The 17,259-nt window shown below is 38.0% G+C and overlaps 1 protein-coding gene across 5 annotated transcripts in view; it reads right to left on the minus strand.

Annotated features, from left to right (window-relative positions):
- Nucleotides 1–4,897, minus strand: part of auts2a (activator of transcription and developmental regulator AUTS2 a) — a 473,806-nt gene extending 468,909 nt beyond the window's left edge. For all 5 annotated transcript variants that reach the window (XM_073829732.1, XM_073829730.1, XM_073829733.1 and 2 more), the window contains exons 1-2: nt 4,643–4,897; nt 2,321–3,013 (exon numbers count right to left, since the gene is read on the minus strand). In XM_073829732.1, coding sequence (XP_073685833.1) covers nt 2,321–2,593 — 273 coding nt within the window. In that variant the 5' untranslated portion in view covers nt 2,594–3,013; nt 4,643–4,897. The remainder of the gene's footprint in view (nt 1–2,320; nt 3,014–4,642) is intronic.
- Nucleotides 4,898–17,259: the final 12,362 nt, after the last annotated feature.

A 17,259-nucleotide genomic window follows, 5' to 3' on the forward strand; every position in this document is an offset into this window, starting at 1 on the left:
GCTGATCGTTGACATGTAGGACCTAGACTAGGGTCTCCTGCTCTGTGAGGTTCTAAATGGAGCAAGACGAGAGAGCACTGAGGGGACCACTATGAGTCACAGATCCCAGAACAGTGAAGAGCAGTGAATGGGGATGTCACCCCTGGAGAACTGCGCCTGCGGTTCAGAGCGTTAGCGTGACAGCGTAAGCTGCTGACGGGCTCCTTTCACAGATTACTGTAGTGAACATCCAACACAATGCAACAGCATCTGTAGGGGATGTGAGGGTAAAGCGTGCAAAGCTTTGTCGTGTCACACTGTTGGGCTTTTAACAGCAAGTGCGATGCTGAAAGTCAGGATGACACTTTACAGATGTCCTGTCAAAGCTGACAAATGAAACAATGGCGAAGGCCAATGCAGCATTCAAGTGCTCCTGGGAAGCACCTACGATATGACACATCAAAGTCAGAAACGCAATATTGAAGTGACAGTGAATGACTATAAGTGAATACACCTGCATACCCAATCTATGTTGTATTTATATATCTAGTTTAGCTTTTTGTTTACAAAATATTATTCATTTAAAAATTAGTTATACCTCCAGATATGTATATTATACCTGTCGAAAGCTATTTGCTAGCAGGACCCCAAGCAAAAACTTGACCTTTCCAATATCAAAACAGGTCTCCCACTCGTAAATATGATTTCACTTTATCATTTCAGAGCATGTAACACATAATGACTATATTTCCAACTCCACTTGAAGGTTGTATACAGCCTTAAACACAGAGCGGTTTTACTAATAAACAGAACAATAATATACATCTGCACAGTATGTTTGATCAATCTGCCTAGATTATATGTAATAGACCAAAGCAGCTTGTTTAGTTTGTGTAAGGAGACTGTCAAAATGAGTTAGAGATCTAAATGGCAAAGCTGTAGCTAACTTGGCTGGTACATCCAACCCTTATTTCAAACATCTGAAGTTTGAAATTTCACTTCCAGGCATTTAGGAATTCCTATATATAATAACAAACCAACTCGGAAGTATACACTTACATATGATTCTGTAGTCAAAATGAGAACAATGCAAAAGTGATTTCTATTGAAGTACAGTATAACTGCAAACATAGATCAGCTGAAATTATTCTTCTGAACTGAAGCTTTTTTAGCAGAATGATCCTTCTTAACAAAAGTTTTTGACTAAAATGTGTCTGTGTCTTAGTCTGTGACTAAAATCTATATATGTACCACAAAACCAGTCATAAGGGTCCATTTTTTGCTTAAAAAATAAGCTTTCCATTGATGTATGGTTTGTTAGTACAGAACAAAATCTGGTTGAGATACAACTATTTAAAAATCTGGAATCTGAGGGTGGAAAAAATCAAAATACTAAGAAAATCGCCTTTAAATATGTGAAAATAAAGTTCTTATTAAGTTCATATTACTAATCAAAAATTAAGTTTTGATATGTTTACAGTAGGAAATTTACAAAATATCTTCATGGAACATGATCTTTACTTAATATGCTAATTATTTTTGGCATAAAAGAAAAGTCGATCATTCAATGTATTTTTGGCTATTGCTACAAATATACCTGTGCTACCTAAGACTAGTTTTGTGGTCCAGGGTCACATTTATGAATGAAATCTGTGACCTGAACATCTACAGTAGTTACATTACACCGTTATGATCATCCATTTTAAGCTTTGTCAGAATACATAAACATTTTCTACATATTTATATTATATTTTTAATATTCATGTGTCATTAACCTTCTCAAAAAAGCATTTGTACCATGATGTACCACATTACATCAGACATCCACAGTTGTGGTTGTCTGCCAGATGACACACTATACACTAAAACTGTCTACTGTTAAGATTTTAACATCCAACATTCTTCCACATAAGGAAAGCTGCAACAGATGAGTGCATGAAGTGTCCAACATTCCACTCTTAGTTTTTTTTTCAATGAAATAAGTGCATCATCCGGGTATTTGAAGTGCACTTCATGTTGGAATTTTCAGTATGAACACAAGAAAGACAGAATAGTGCATAAGCCAGCACATTCGGACACAGTTTACATCTTTGGCAGGAAAACGACTTATAAAGCCACATCTACTTGAATCACAAACACACTCAGAGAAGAACAACAGAAAATCCAATACTGTGCAAACAGACCCAGGCAATTAGAGTCCAGAAAGAAGCAGTCTACAGACAATAATAAACCAGTCATTATGCCGCCACTGAGCTTTTCACAGCCAAACCAAACAAGCTCTTCCAAAAAACAGCAGTAAAAAACACATTCACACAAAGGGCGCAGTATCCCAGTCTCTTACCTCAAGAGCTTCCAGCGTTATAAATCCCGATATTGAGAATCCGTCAATGATGTCCTCCTCGGCAGAGGTAGACTCCTTTCTCTTCCTCCTCGGTGGCCTGGGACGTGAGGAAGAGGAGGGGTTGGTGCTGTCTTCCTTCTCAGAATCCGAGGAGAATCGAAGCACGGAGCCCCGGACATGGTTATTCCTGATCCCGTTAGAGACACGCTCCCGGTCCCGCACTGACCGAGACTTCCGCTTTTTCCGGATCCCGCTGCACCGCGGGCCATCCATTTCACCAGATGACACACTCGACTGAACACTTCCTGTTAGGAGGCTCTCACAGGTGGATGCAGAACGATTCCCAACAAACACCTGTAATGCAAAGCTCAATAACTGTACTCCAGTAAGGGGTTTGCAATTATCCAAATTCCAAAAACGGCTGATGTTATGTGACTTTGCTCTGAGTGTGAAACGCACATGAGATTCCAGAAGGATAAACGCATATATCCACAAGCACAGAAATCCCAAATCGAATCCTGCTAAGGGTTGCCAAACTGGAAAGTATCCAAACTTCCAAACTCAGCCCACGTTTAAGGGAAACAAACTGGCAGATCACTTGAAGTGTCTTCCAACGGAGCTGTAACAGGTCTCCTCATGGCTGTCCTCACGGACCCAACACTTTGTTTAAGTGCAGTCTGACACCTTCCCATCCTGCAAGTCAAAGAGATAGAGAGCAGACGTTTGAAATGTTCTCTCTGAGTGCATTCCCAGAATCCCCGCCCTCAGCTATACATAGGAATATATCATGCAGGCATATGAATAAAGCAATTTTCACAACACATTTGGACTCTCTGCAAGAGATCATCTTAAGATGCCTTCCTTTTGATCTAATTCCACAATGACTACAGTCACTTTTACATTCCCTTCTTGAAAGAAAACAAAATCTATTGTAGGAAATTATTCAGAATGTGTTCTAGCAGATTAAATACATCATATAATGAGCATTTACAGAGCTGGGTCTAGATCTCCCGTATTACATATTCAAGAGCTTATATTTCTCCTCCTGCACACTGTCATTATTCTGAGACTGCTATAACCGGAGACAGGAGGGGGAAAATTATTCATTTTTCTTAACAGAGCTGTGGATCAAGGGAAAAAAATCTTTTTCTCACAGCAAATTTTAGTTCAGCTGATTACACTGACAAAACATTTATGGCTGACTCCCAGTCATCCTCTGTACAGTTACATCCATGTACAGCTACAATCATTCTGATCATCTCTACTAAAGGTTCTTCTGTTTATTTCTCAATGTCACCCAACTATAGATAAAACTCCCTACCACTTGTTAAATCTGCCACACTCTAAATAGCAAATTACTGACACCAGCTAAAACTACTCATGCAAGACATTGCTCAACATAATTGTGTCAGTAATTCTGTCAAGTTGTGTGCTTAAGCTTTTAGCAGAATCATCTCCAGTCTTTGGCAGGAGTTTAAATACAAGACAAAAATCTGACATGAACATCCACAATAGCTGCATTATGACATCATGATCATCAATCTTCAAATTCACCAAATTACATGAACTATGACACCAGACTGAAATTAAAATCACATGAACATACAACATTACAACGCCATAATCATCCAACTAAAGCACTGAAATCATAATCAAGCATTAACATAAACATCATTAGGTGACATGAACACCTACATTATGATGACAATTAGCCAAAAAATGTAAACACTGACATTACAATTAATCAGCTTTGCCAAATTCGCAACTACATTACGATATCATAATCAAGCATCAACTTGAACATCATCTGATGGCATGTACAAGTCATTATATCACAACTAGCCATAAATGTAAATGTAAGTGTACATAGACATCATAATCCAGCATCAATGTAAACTTCACAAGATGAGATGAACATCTAGAGCAGCTACAGTATGACATCATAGACACCCGTCAACTTAAACTTCACTAGCCACCAACCTTCATCTGCTTTCAAAATCCACCCTTAACAAACCGCTAGATATCAGCATTGCAATCTGACTTTTCGACTAAATTACGCATTCCAAAAACATTTAACCAACAGCAATTACTAACAGTCCAGGTGGGCTATTATTACAAAAGCCATTCTCAACCACATATCCCTTTAACCTGATGATGCCCTGTGCTGGCACTCCTGTCACACACGCGCGCGCGCGCACACACCCCAAATATATAAATGGTTTTAATGTATTTACACTCCCTGCCAGCCCTCCCTTCACTCTCGCTGTCTTCCATGAGTCCTTTTTGTCTCTCTCTCTCTCTCCGTCAGTAAATCTCACGCACCGTGGCCGGTCCAGCCCACAGCAGCAGCAGCAGCGCCTGGCACTGCCTCCTTCAGCTCTAGATCCACCAAAACACAAAGCCTGCCTTTTCTCCTGCAGGACAAAAGCAACACATGCAAAGCCTGGCGAGTGGAGGAGGGTCGTCCGAGCGAGTCGTCGGCATTCGGAAAGCGCACTGCTCTAGAACGGAAAACAAAAGAGAATTTTTTCCACAAACAAATAAATCCTGCAAGGAAGCGACGCTGCTCCTCTCCGCGAGTCCGTGCTTCAGGATCCCGGAGCGAGCGGGGACCGAGCGCATTGATACAGTACTGCCGCAGTGCCGCTTTACAGGCGATCCGCTTCCTCAGCGCATATAGTGCTCTGCTTTCTATACAGAAGACTCGGTTTAAATGCATGAGATATTCCTTTTAGTCACTATATCTTATTAGACACTCTAAATGTACTTCAATATACTATCAGTTTTTATTACACTACCGTCTGCGCTGATTATCAAAATAATGAAAACCATTGTATTCTGTATGGCACTGATTACTTGATTGATGCCTTCAATGAGGGCGCGAATTAGGGTTTTGACCGATTCTGTTTAAAGGCTTAAACACCACAGAAGTATGTCTTAAGACGTTTTAAATCATTATTAATTCTACGAATACTATAAAGAACGTTCTATAGTGTTTTCAAACGTTTAAGAGACCACAAAAGTATGACTGTTTACCTTCGGTGGTACCATTAAAGTACGCCATTTGAGCTTTGAGTTTTCATACATTAAAATCGACGTATGCTCGTTATGCTGCGCTATATTTTTTATTTATTACAAAAATATCATAAAAATATATTTTTGCTTAAAATAGTCAAAGCCACCTTACCGGTTGCTCATGGCACCAAAGCAAGGATAGTTTGAGTTGCGTCAGACAAACCTTTAACTGTGTTTCTCAAAAATAACTTACAGAAATTACATAATATTATATGGATGACATATGTAAAATATATATACAGTTCTACATTACTAGATTCAATCAATGCAAATTAGACTAACTCATAGACATGTTTAAATGTGACCCTGGACCACAAAACCAGTCATAAGGGTCAATTGTTTTAAATGCATACATCATTTGAAAGCTTTCCATTGATGTATGGTTTGCTACGATAGGACCGAGATACAACTATTTAAAAATCCGGAATCTGAGGGTGCAAAAAAAATTCCTTCTTAGCAATGAATATTACTAATCAAAAATTATGGTAGGCAATTTACAAAATATCTTCATGAAACATGATCTTTACTTACAGTAATATCCTAATGATTTTTGGCATAAAAGACTATTAGCTACTGCTAGTGCAAATATATTCGTGCTACTTAAGGTTTTGTGGTCCAGGGTCACAAATGTTCTTCAACATACCATTCTTTCCCATTACACTGCCTTTTGCATGGAACATTCTCTAAGTACCAAAACAGTTGATTCTAGATTACAATACACTATCATGACAAAATTCCAATACACTTTGAACTCATTCCCAAACATGTAGTCATGTTAAAATAAAATAAAATAATTTGACACATAAAGAAATCTTGCAGCCTATTTGTAGTTTAAGGCCTATTGTCCCTTTAGGTTCCTCCATCTGTCCAACCACATTGTGTTGATTCAGCCCTCATCAACGCCAATGAATCAGTGAAAACAATCCTGAAATTTACAGCGTCTAAACGCGCTGGCTGCTAATCAGACTTAGTAATTGCACAGCCTATTAAATCTTCATTTGGCACTGCACAGATTTTCAACCAGAACACTGATCCAGCTAAAAAGCAGCATTAGTTTCTTTTCAGCCATGGCATCTGGTGCAATGCATATCAAGTTGCTTCATCATAGCATGAAATACATAAAACAAGTCACCGCATAATCAAACACTTGTTCCCCTTTAACATTTTCATTTTGTGCATCTACTCAGGCCCTCAGGCTGTGCATGACTTTCTATGCCTCTAACACTACGCAGCTATTTGGCAATTAGTAACTGCTATTAGGCAAAATGTACAATCAATTAAGCCTTCAAACACATCATTCACGCTTAAACATTTTGAATGAGTCTTTTATGGCTCTTGTTATGTAACATGAAGAGGTTTTCCCTTTAGGCCAACCCTGGGGTGACCTTACGCCCCCCTGCTATCAAACCGCACTGAAACTGGAGCCGAACTTTACTTATTCAAAATGTTTGTGCGGTAAAGGCACAGCAGACTTTGAAATCCAAGGCAAAATGTTGGAAAACAGCAGATTTAGTCTGGTTTCATCGGGTTTTATGATGGCAAATTTAAGACCTTAAAAACCAAGTAAAGGAAATTTAAGAAATAAATTCAAGGAAACATCAATATGTTATCTAAATGTAAATGTCTAGGGAACACACAATGAGGTGCATTAGCAACAATTCAAAGTTTGAGAAAACAACTTCCTATCAATCTCTATTTTTAATTTATTTTACAAAAAAGAAAACAGCTTCAAGCTTGAATACTTCTGCTAGCAAACACTAAAGTAATTATTTTTGTCTCATTTACCAGTGTGAAAATCTTTAGATTAAAATAAAATCACTTGAGGAGCAAAATGACATAAGAAGTTCTGTGGTATAGTCAGATATTAATCCATTACTAATGGTTTATTATATTAATTTCTTAGCATTGGGGTATAGGATGTGGACTGGAGTCACTAATAAAAATGTATGCTTGTATGTAAAATCATATAAAAGTCATGATTTTACACTAATTTCTTAGATAAAATATTGCATATATATTTGCAAAAGTATTCAAACCCCTTCTTTTTTCATGTTTTGTTATGTTGCAGCCTTATGTTAAACTGCTTTAACTTTTTTCCCACTTTAATCTACACTATACACCATAATGACAAAGCAAAAAAAGCTTTGTAAAAAGGTTGCAAATTTATTAGAAATAAACTAAAATGATTTCATCGCATAAGTATTTATACTCTTTTCTGGGACACTTGAAATTTAGCTTCAAGTAAATACCTCTGCTAGCAAACAATAGTGTAATTATTTTTGTCTCATTTACCAGTGCGAACATTTTTAAATTAAAATTCATTTACTTAAGAAGCAAAATGACATAAGAAGTCTTGTTTTCTCTGAAAGTAATCAAAATGAAATCAGTTTATGATTAAAACAAGAACAAAAATGAGCCAATGTGCTCAGAAAAAAATCTACTTAATTCAAAGGCAAATGTTCATACCTCGACAGATATTTGTAAATTCATGTAAATTGTATTCAAGAATCAGAAAACTCAAATACTTTTCTTCATTTTGCATTCATTTTCAAATAAATTTATCTTGATTTACAGATGTTTACTGCATATATTTGTATGTCGCGCAACAAAAAGCACTCTCCCAGCTTCATAAAATTATGGTTGAACTACAATGTCACAAGGACTATGTTATCGATGTTCTTGGTACCTTTCTGGACCTTGAATCCGGCAGGACCCTTGCTGTCTAAAGAGCTCTTGGATTTCATCAAAAATATCTTAATTTGTCTTCCAAAGACGAATGAATGTCTTACGGGTTTGGAACGACATGAGAGCGAGTAATTAATAACAGAATTTTCATTTTTGGGTGAACTATCTCTTTAAGGCCTTAAATTGTGGACAGGCAAATTAAGACTAAGACACGGAGAAACCCTGTTTAAAAACGCAGTGTGAAATTCTCTGTCTTGAAGGAGTTATTCAGCTTAGCATGAGTGATATCACCCACTTCATGTGTTTAATCCATCTCACACTCACTCCCCTTTTATGCATCCTGATAGAAAACACACAACAATTTATTCACGCCACATTCACGCCTCATTAAAAAGAGCACAATGTGATGCTTCAAGCAAGTATGACTCTGCTACACTTTCCACCATGTAAACTGTCAAGTATCAAGATATGGATTTTCTACTAGAGGTCCTGCAGTCCTGGGAATTTATTCCACTAATACAGCGTGTTCTAAAGAGTGGGACGGTACAATACCGGGTATATTTATATAGCATATAGATCTATAACTACGCTCTGCTTGTGATTAATAGACCAATACACAAGGATAATAATGGGACTGTATCAAGTAAATGTGTGTGAGAAGAGAGAGAAAAAAAAGAACGTTCCTACTTAAAATCGTAGCATTGCACATCTCTATAAAATTGATTTTTAAAGCATCAATTGTCTCAGAGCATAACACGCATTACTTAATTCATTTTTGTGCAATCAGGCCAATATTGTCCTCACCCCGTCATTAACCAAATGCCTCATTTGCACTTTCATTAGCTATAAAGATTTTTCATTCTTACTGGCACCCGATCGAGAGCCACTGTAACGATTTGCATGCTGTGTATCCATAGTGTTTTTATCGATGTTGTCTGAAATAACAGAGCGAGCTCTTCTATCTGCTCCCCGGGAGAGAAGGGATGTAACAGCTGTCTCCTTGACACCAGATGGGCGGGACTGATTTTGTCGTCCGTGTGTGAGCTTTTAATTACTCGGTAAAACACTCTAAATAGGCTAATGAAAAGCAAATGATGAAAGGAAACCATTTTGTGTTATATTCAGATATTAATCCATTTCTAATGGTTTAATATATTGATTCCATCAGCATTAGAGTATAAGATGTGGACTGGAATCGCTGTTTAAAATGTATGCTTGTATGTAAAATCATATAAAAGTCATGATTTTACACTAATTTCTCAGATAAAATATTGCCTAATATTGCAGTGCTACAGTACATACAGTGCTTTGCAAAAGTATTCAAACCCCTTCTTTTTTCATGTTTTGTTATGTTGCAGCCTTATGTTAAACTGCTTTTACTCCCCCCCCCCCCCACCCCCCACTTCAATCTACACTATACACCATAATGACAAAGTAAAAAACATGTTTGTAACAACTTTGCTAATTTATTAGAAATAAAAAACTGAAATGATTCCATTGCATAAGTATTCATACCCTTTTCTGGGACACTTGAAAATTAGCTCAGGAGCATTCATATCACTTGTAGACGTTGCTACACTTTGAGTGAAGTTAACCTGTGGCAAATTCAATTAAATGGGTATGATTTGGTAAGGCACACACCTGTCAATAAAAGGTCTAACAGCTGAAAATGCATATCAGAGCAAAAACCAAGCCCTGAGGTCAAAAGAACTGCCTGTAGGGCTTAGAGACAGGATTGTGTCAAGCCATACATCTGGGGAAGAGTTTAAAAAAAATTCTGCTGCATTAAAGGTTCACAGAAACATGTAGCCTCCATTATCCATAATTAAAGATGGAACAACTATGACTCTTACTAGAGCTGGCCTCCTGACCAAACTGAGCAATTGATGGAGCACAGTCTTGGTTAGACTGGTGACCAAGAAACTGATGGTCACTCTAGTTGAGATCCATGATCATATATGCACATAGGAGAAACAATCTGGGCTTTATTCTGGTGTGGCAACACTCAAATTCTCTCCTCAGACCAGACACATGAAAACCAAATTGGAATTTGCAACAAAGCACCTAAAGCACCTAAAGAAGAGAAACAGGATTCTCTGGTCTGATGAACCTCAATTCCAAGTATCATGCTTGGAGGAAACCAGGCACTGCTCATCACCTGCACAGTACCATCCCCAAAATAAAGTACTGAAGGAGCAGCCTCATGCTGTGAGTTTGTTTTTCAGTGGCAGGGACTGAGCATTCAGAACCTCAGACTGGGCAGAATGTTCACCTTCCAACAGGACAATGACCCTTATAGACAACTCTGTGAATGTCCCTGAGTGGCTCAGCTACATCCTGGGCTTGAACCCAATCAAACATTTCTGGAGAAATCTAAACATGAGAAATCTAAACATGAGAGGTGAAGAGGTGAAGAGGTGAGGCGAAGAATGGCAGATAACTGCCAAATGCTGATGTGCAAAGCTTGTTGCATCAGAAGACATGAGGCTATAAAGGTGCTTCAAGTAAGTATACGTTAAGGGTATGAATACTTATGCAATGTACTTATTTCAGTTGTTTTAATTTTAACACATGCTGTCACAAATCAGTTTTTTGCTTTGTCATAATGGTGAATGAAGTGTAGACTTATGTGGGAAAAAAGTTAAAGCAGTTTAACATAGGGCTGCAACATAAAACGTAAAAAAAATGAAGGATTCTGAATACTTTCACAAGGCACTGTATATATCTGTGTCAGCGATCATGTTTTTTCCTTTTTGAGACATTGTGTAATTGCAGACACACAGGCTTATCTTCCACTGATAACACAATCAGAAGATCACATATACACACACTATGTCAACGTATGTTTATATATAGTGGCGGATATGCTTGCCTTTGGAAAGCTTGTTTATTTTTAGCCCTAATGCAGTCTTAACAACTGCAGAGGATAACAAATGTATGTGAAAGAGAAGTTATTTTATTCTGCAGCCCCTAAGGACAAATAATTACCAGTGTTCAAATTCAAAGTAACAATGATTCTCCAGGAATGTTCGCATTTCCTCATATTTATGACACAGGAAGCCGAGTACAGTTCATAACACATACAGTATTTATGTCTGATGGACCATTTGCACTTGGACATCCAAGGCCAACAAGTTCACTAACAGTCAACTTTTAACTTTTAAGAAGAACTGTCTACTTTTCAGACCATCCAAGGTGTAGATGGGTTTGGTTCTTCATTGGAACAGATTTGGAGAAATTTAGTATTGCATCACTTGCTCCAAGTCCAAACAGATGATAAAAACATCACAATAATTCACAAGTAACCCACATGACTTCAGTCCATCAATTAATATCTTGAAGTAAAAAGGCTTCATGTTTGTAATAAACAAATCTATCTTTTAGATGTTTTTAACTTCAAACATTTATGCTGCGTTCCAGGCAGGTTTTTTAACTGGTAAATCACCACTTCAAACCACGACTTACGACTTTGTAGCATTCCAGGCAAGTCACGCCAAATTGCCTGGGCATATTTATGAATTACTATTATTTTTATATTAGTATTAATTTGATTGCAACGTTATATTGTCCTAAGCTCTATTTTTCCACCGTGTGCCACTTGCATAAACACCGCACGCATTAGGGCTGACTTTGTTGTTTCGCGGGCTATGTTACGTCAGAACTCGTAACTGGGAGTACATCGATCTAGTACGAGTTTACGAGTGGGAAGTCACGGGTTTGACAGCCGTTCCAGTGCACTTTCACTGGTAGAAGTTCGGAAAAACACGAGTTACGGGTTGTCTGGAACGCGGCATTACTCTTTAAGTCCTAATACTGCTTTCTCCGGGGAAAATTCGCCTTGCCTGAATCAGATGCGAAATATGCACACATCAAGCATGTTTATGTAACCCACTCAAATAATTGCACCAATGGATTGATAGAAGATTTCTGTCAATATCTGTCAAAGTGTGCATAATCTTTTCCATCCTCGCTAATTCCCACTTTAAATGTATACCTGAACTGTTTTATTGCATTAGTGATCGGAGCAGACTGTGCGTGCTTGAGATCGTTTTGGATTCGTGCCAGGAGGGGCGGAGCGTTGGATTTCGTTACGGAGGGATTGCGCAATCAGAAGACTCGTTCGTTCAAAGGACGGAAAAGTTTCTTCATCATTCGTTTCAACGAGGAATCTGTAGGCATTCATACACGCATACTGACTGAACTGAGTCAAACACATTCCAACTTCATTCAGGATTTCAGTATTCATCTACGTTTGATTTGATTGTTTGGACTATTATTTTTTTATTATAATTTTATTTTCTTTGTCTTCAATATTAATTGTTGACTGACAACGTTACTGTTAAAGGGTTGAATTGAAATCAGCTGAAGATATATATCTGTTTTGTTTTGAATATGTGAAAAGGTTTTCAAGCATATTGCATTGAAAAAGAAAGAAAAAGAAAGAAGGAGAAAACACACTGAATACAAGTTTTCTGTTAAACTAATTTCTGTGTTTGTGTCTTATTCAAGCAGTTAGTGATCAGATCTAAATTGAAACAGGTGCAGACACATTTTATAAACACAATTTTTTTTTGTGTGTTTAATGTGAAGATCCCGAACCCGAGCCTCCAAGTATTATTAATTACACGTATTTGGTGAGCTCAGACCCGGTAGATATTTTTCCTCCTTTTCATATAAATCCAAGGAACGGGTTACATTTACAAATGAAAAAAATATATGTTGGTGGATTTTAATGTGGGAGGACAACATGGGTTGGACTTTTTCCACTATTATTCTATTATAGACTGGTATTTTGGTCAGAGTGCAAGTTAAAATGGATTAATGATGGGTTTGTTTCTTACAAACGGACACCTTTTCACTTCACAAGATGTTAATGGATGTTATTGGAGTTGTGTGGATTGCTTGTAGATTACTGAGATGTTTTTAATTAGCTATTTGGACTCTTATTCTGACGGCACCCATTCACTGCAGAGGCACCACAGGCGAGCAAGTGATTTAATGTTAATTTCTCCAAATCTGTTTCAATCAGCTTTGGGTGAACTACTCTTTTAAACATTGACTTATAGCAAAACAGAAGCAACCGAAACACTTGGAGTACTGATGGGGAAAGACTGTTAAAATGAAATAAAAATTGAAACCACAACCATAACAAAGAGTAAACTGAACTATCCATGAATGCCCATCCTCTAGAGAGAAATAAACTACTCAAGCAGCTGCAGCTAAATAAAAATCCTCAAGAATCAGTGACTTTGCTGCAGTCCCTTAGCTCAGAATCTTCCAGACACCTATCAAACACACTAACAGTGCAGCTGAAGTCTCTTCAGCCCAGAGGAAAACATCACATTGCAGACAATTAAAGGTTTACCACACACACACACACACACACACAGCACAACAGCACCATTCAAAAGCTTTTTCAAAACCCTAACTCATGTAAAATTGTATTATCCAAAAAAAGGAAAATCCTGTCATCATTAACTCACCCACATGTCTTGTTCTGATCCCTGCCTGCGCTGACAGTCACACTGTAACTCATGGACCTCTGCCAGCATATTATTACCAACTTTAACAGCCATCTGTGTCTCTGACTCAGGGGATGAGATTTTGATAACTCCCCTGTCATTCTCTGTCATTCTCTCCACCGTGACAAATACATGTATATATGCGCTGTATGCAGAGACGTGTGGGGATAAAAACTATCATTGTAGCATTCATATCAACACAGCAATATTTATTCGTAGTTTTCAAAAACAGTTTTCAGAGCGCCGGAGAACAAATTGCTATTTATGTGGATCACACCACGCTAAAGTGTGTTCACCAAAGTGACATGTGGCACAAAGGTGTAAAATCTCCCAACACCAAGCGTGTTTGTATGAAATCAAACATTTCAAGGAATAAAATAAAACTTTAAGATGACTTGCCTCATATAAACATGTCATTTTTTTTGTTTGCATGGTCATTCGAATAAAAACAATCCATCAGCACAATGTCTGAAGCATCTTGTCTGTATAATGTGAAATACCAGCACACACATACACATACAGAGACACAAATACAAGCTTGAATAAAAGATATATATATTACATATGCATGCTGTGCATGATTTGTTGCCATATGTTGCACAAATCAGCCAAATGCCATGACAAATTATTTTTATTGCAGTTTACATAAATTTAACTAGATTTTCTGAAGAAAATGCGAGTAGTGCTTGCTCATGCAAAACTCAAACCTGGGTGGTTGCCAGGGCTTTGCTATGCATTTGCATTCTAGGTCAAACTTTGAATGCTTGCTTGACAATGGCCTTGTTCAAAAGTTGAGTGTTTTTTTTTATAAACATTTAATATCTTTTAAATACACAGAAAAAAAGAGAAAAAAAAGATACAATGAAATACAGAGAAAACGATGGATGGATGGAAAATAGATAGATAAATAGATGAACAGAATAAAACTGAATGACTAAAGGAATGATGGATGGATGGGTGGATGGATGGATGGATAAATGAGCAAAAATGAGCAAGTTGATAGATACAGAAAAGATATGGATGGATGGAAAATAGATGAATAGAAAAGAATAGAATAGAACAGAACAGAATGACTGACAGAATGATAGATGGATGGATGGATGGATGGATGGATGAGCAAGTTGATAGATACAGAAAAGATATAGAATAGAAAACTGACAGAATGATGGATGGAGAAAGATGGAAAAAGAAAAGAAAGGACATATGGATGGATGGATGGATGGATGGACGGACGGACGGACAGACTGACAGACAGACGGATGGATAGATGAGCAAGTTGATAGATATACAAAGATGGATGGATGGACAGATGAGCAAGTTGATAGATACAGAAAAGATAAATAGAATAGAATAGAATAACTGACAGAATAATAGATGAGTGGATGGATTAATGGATGGTAAAAGAACAGAATAAAGGAAAGACGGATGGACGGACGGACAGATGAGCAAGTTGATAGATACAGAAAAGATGGATGGATGGATAATAGATCAATAGATTAATAGAATAGAACTGTACGACTGACAGAATGGTGGATGGATGGATGGATGGATGAGCATTTTGACAGTTACAGAATAGACGGATGGATGGAGAAAGCAAAAGAAAGGACATATGGATGATGGACAGACAGACGATATACAAAGATGGACAGATGAATAATAGATTAATAGAGCAGATAAAACAGAATGACTGACTGACATAATAATAGATGGATGGATGGATGGATGGGCAGATAGATGGAGAAAGATGGAGAAAGAAAAGAATAAAGGACATATGGATGGACAGATGAGAAAGCTGATAGAATAGAATAGAATGATATATGGACGGATGGATGTACGGATGGAAAAGAACAGAAAGGACAGATGGATAGACATATGGACAGAGATGGACACATGAGCAAGTTTATTGATATATAAAACATGGATGGATAGATAACTGATTAATAGAATAGATAGAACAGAACAACTGACAAAATGATGGATAGGCGGATGGATGGATGAGCATTTTGACAGATATAGAATAGATGAATGATGGAGAAAGATGGAGAAAGAAAAGAATAAAGGACATGGATGGACAGATGAGCAAATTGATAGATATAGAATGATGGATGGATGGATGGATGGATGGATGGATGGATGGATGGATGGATAAAAGAAATCTAGATAAATAGAATAGATAGAACAGAATGATAGATGGACGGATGGATGGAGAAAGAACAGAAAAGACAGATGGATGGACAGACGGACAGAGATGGACAGATGAGCAAGTTGATAGATATAGAAAAGATGGATGATAGATAACAGATGAATAGAATAGACAGAACAGAACAACTGACAGAAGGATGGATGGATGAGCAGGTTGACATATATAGAATAGATGAATGATGGATGGATGGATGGATGGATGGATGGATGGATGGATGGATGGATGAGAAAGAAAATAATTATGGAAAGATGGGCAGATTAATAGATATTGGATGAATGAAAGAATAAACAGATGAACAATACCAATTTCCTGTAAGGTGTGGCCAATCATTGCAATACAGTTTTAGTGCTACATCTTAGACGCCCCTATTCAGTTTGCATCTGGCTATTTTAAATCAGCGCAGACCTCCAACGTTTCTTCATTGGGTAGAAATTTGGGTTGATGTGATATATAAAAACCTTCCTTTGTTTCACTGAGTAAAGACAAAAAGTTAAATGAGTAAAACAGCTTCCCCAAAACAGTGTCAAGGGGTGAACATGAAACACTCCGTGACCCTACAGCGAGGCTCATTCAGCGAATCAACACTGCTCCATTACCTCCTGCACCCTCTTGTCAAGATTACAAAAAAGCTTTTACTTCAAATGCATGTTTAAGAGTTTTCCTCGCAGGGCTTTGGGAGGGATAAGTGGAGAGGGGAAGGCGGGGGAGGAGAGGAGAGGATGGATTGTGGAAGAGAGGTACAAGTGCTATGTTTTTCTTTTGCCGTTTTATGGCATGGCAGGAAGTTTGCATCACTCCGCTTCCTGTCGTACATGCTGCAGTGGGTCTGCTGAATGTCCAATAACAGAAGGGCCATTAGCTCAAAGCATGTGTCAGGGGGCCGTGCGCATACAGGCGAGTTGAAAGAGACACAGATGAGCCTCCGAAAACTATTCCTCTCTTCCCTGGCACTGCAACATTCAGCCATCTGAATACACAATTTACAGAGAGATATGTAAATACGCCATATTCTCTCAGCCCCCATTTTGAAAGTGCACACACACACGTACCCGAAGCAGGCTAATTGTTCCTTTTAAGAGGCAAAATGAGAACAGTATCTCATTGTGCAGGCAATAGATGGAGAGACAGAAACACAGAGAGCGAAAGAGAGAGAGAAATAGAGGGATCTCTCTGGAATAGGAGGCAGGGATATTTTCCAATTATTCAGCCTTTCTCTGCTATCTCCACAGGGCAAGCTCTGGAGCGCGAGAGAGGCAAAGACAAAGTCGCACTCATTTATTAGTATTAGGGGCCTCTTCTGTTTTTCCTCCTAGGCCTGTGGTCCCTACACACAGTGTGGCAGAACACACACACACACACACACACACACACACACACACACACACACAGAAAAACTTAGAGAAGTGCAGGGTGGCAAAGGAAAAGACATTAGGGGAAATTAGGAAAACCACAGA

Source organism: Garra rufa, chromosome 23, assembly GCF_049309525.1.
Source record: "Garra rufa chromosome 23, GarRuf1.0, whole genome shotgun sequence".
Classification (NCBI taxonomy): Eukaryota; Metazoa; Chordata; class Actinopteri; order Cypriniformes; family Cyprinidae; genus Garra; species Garra rufa.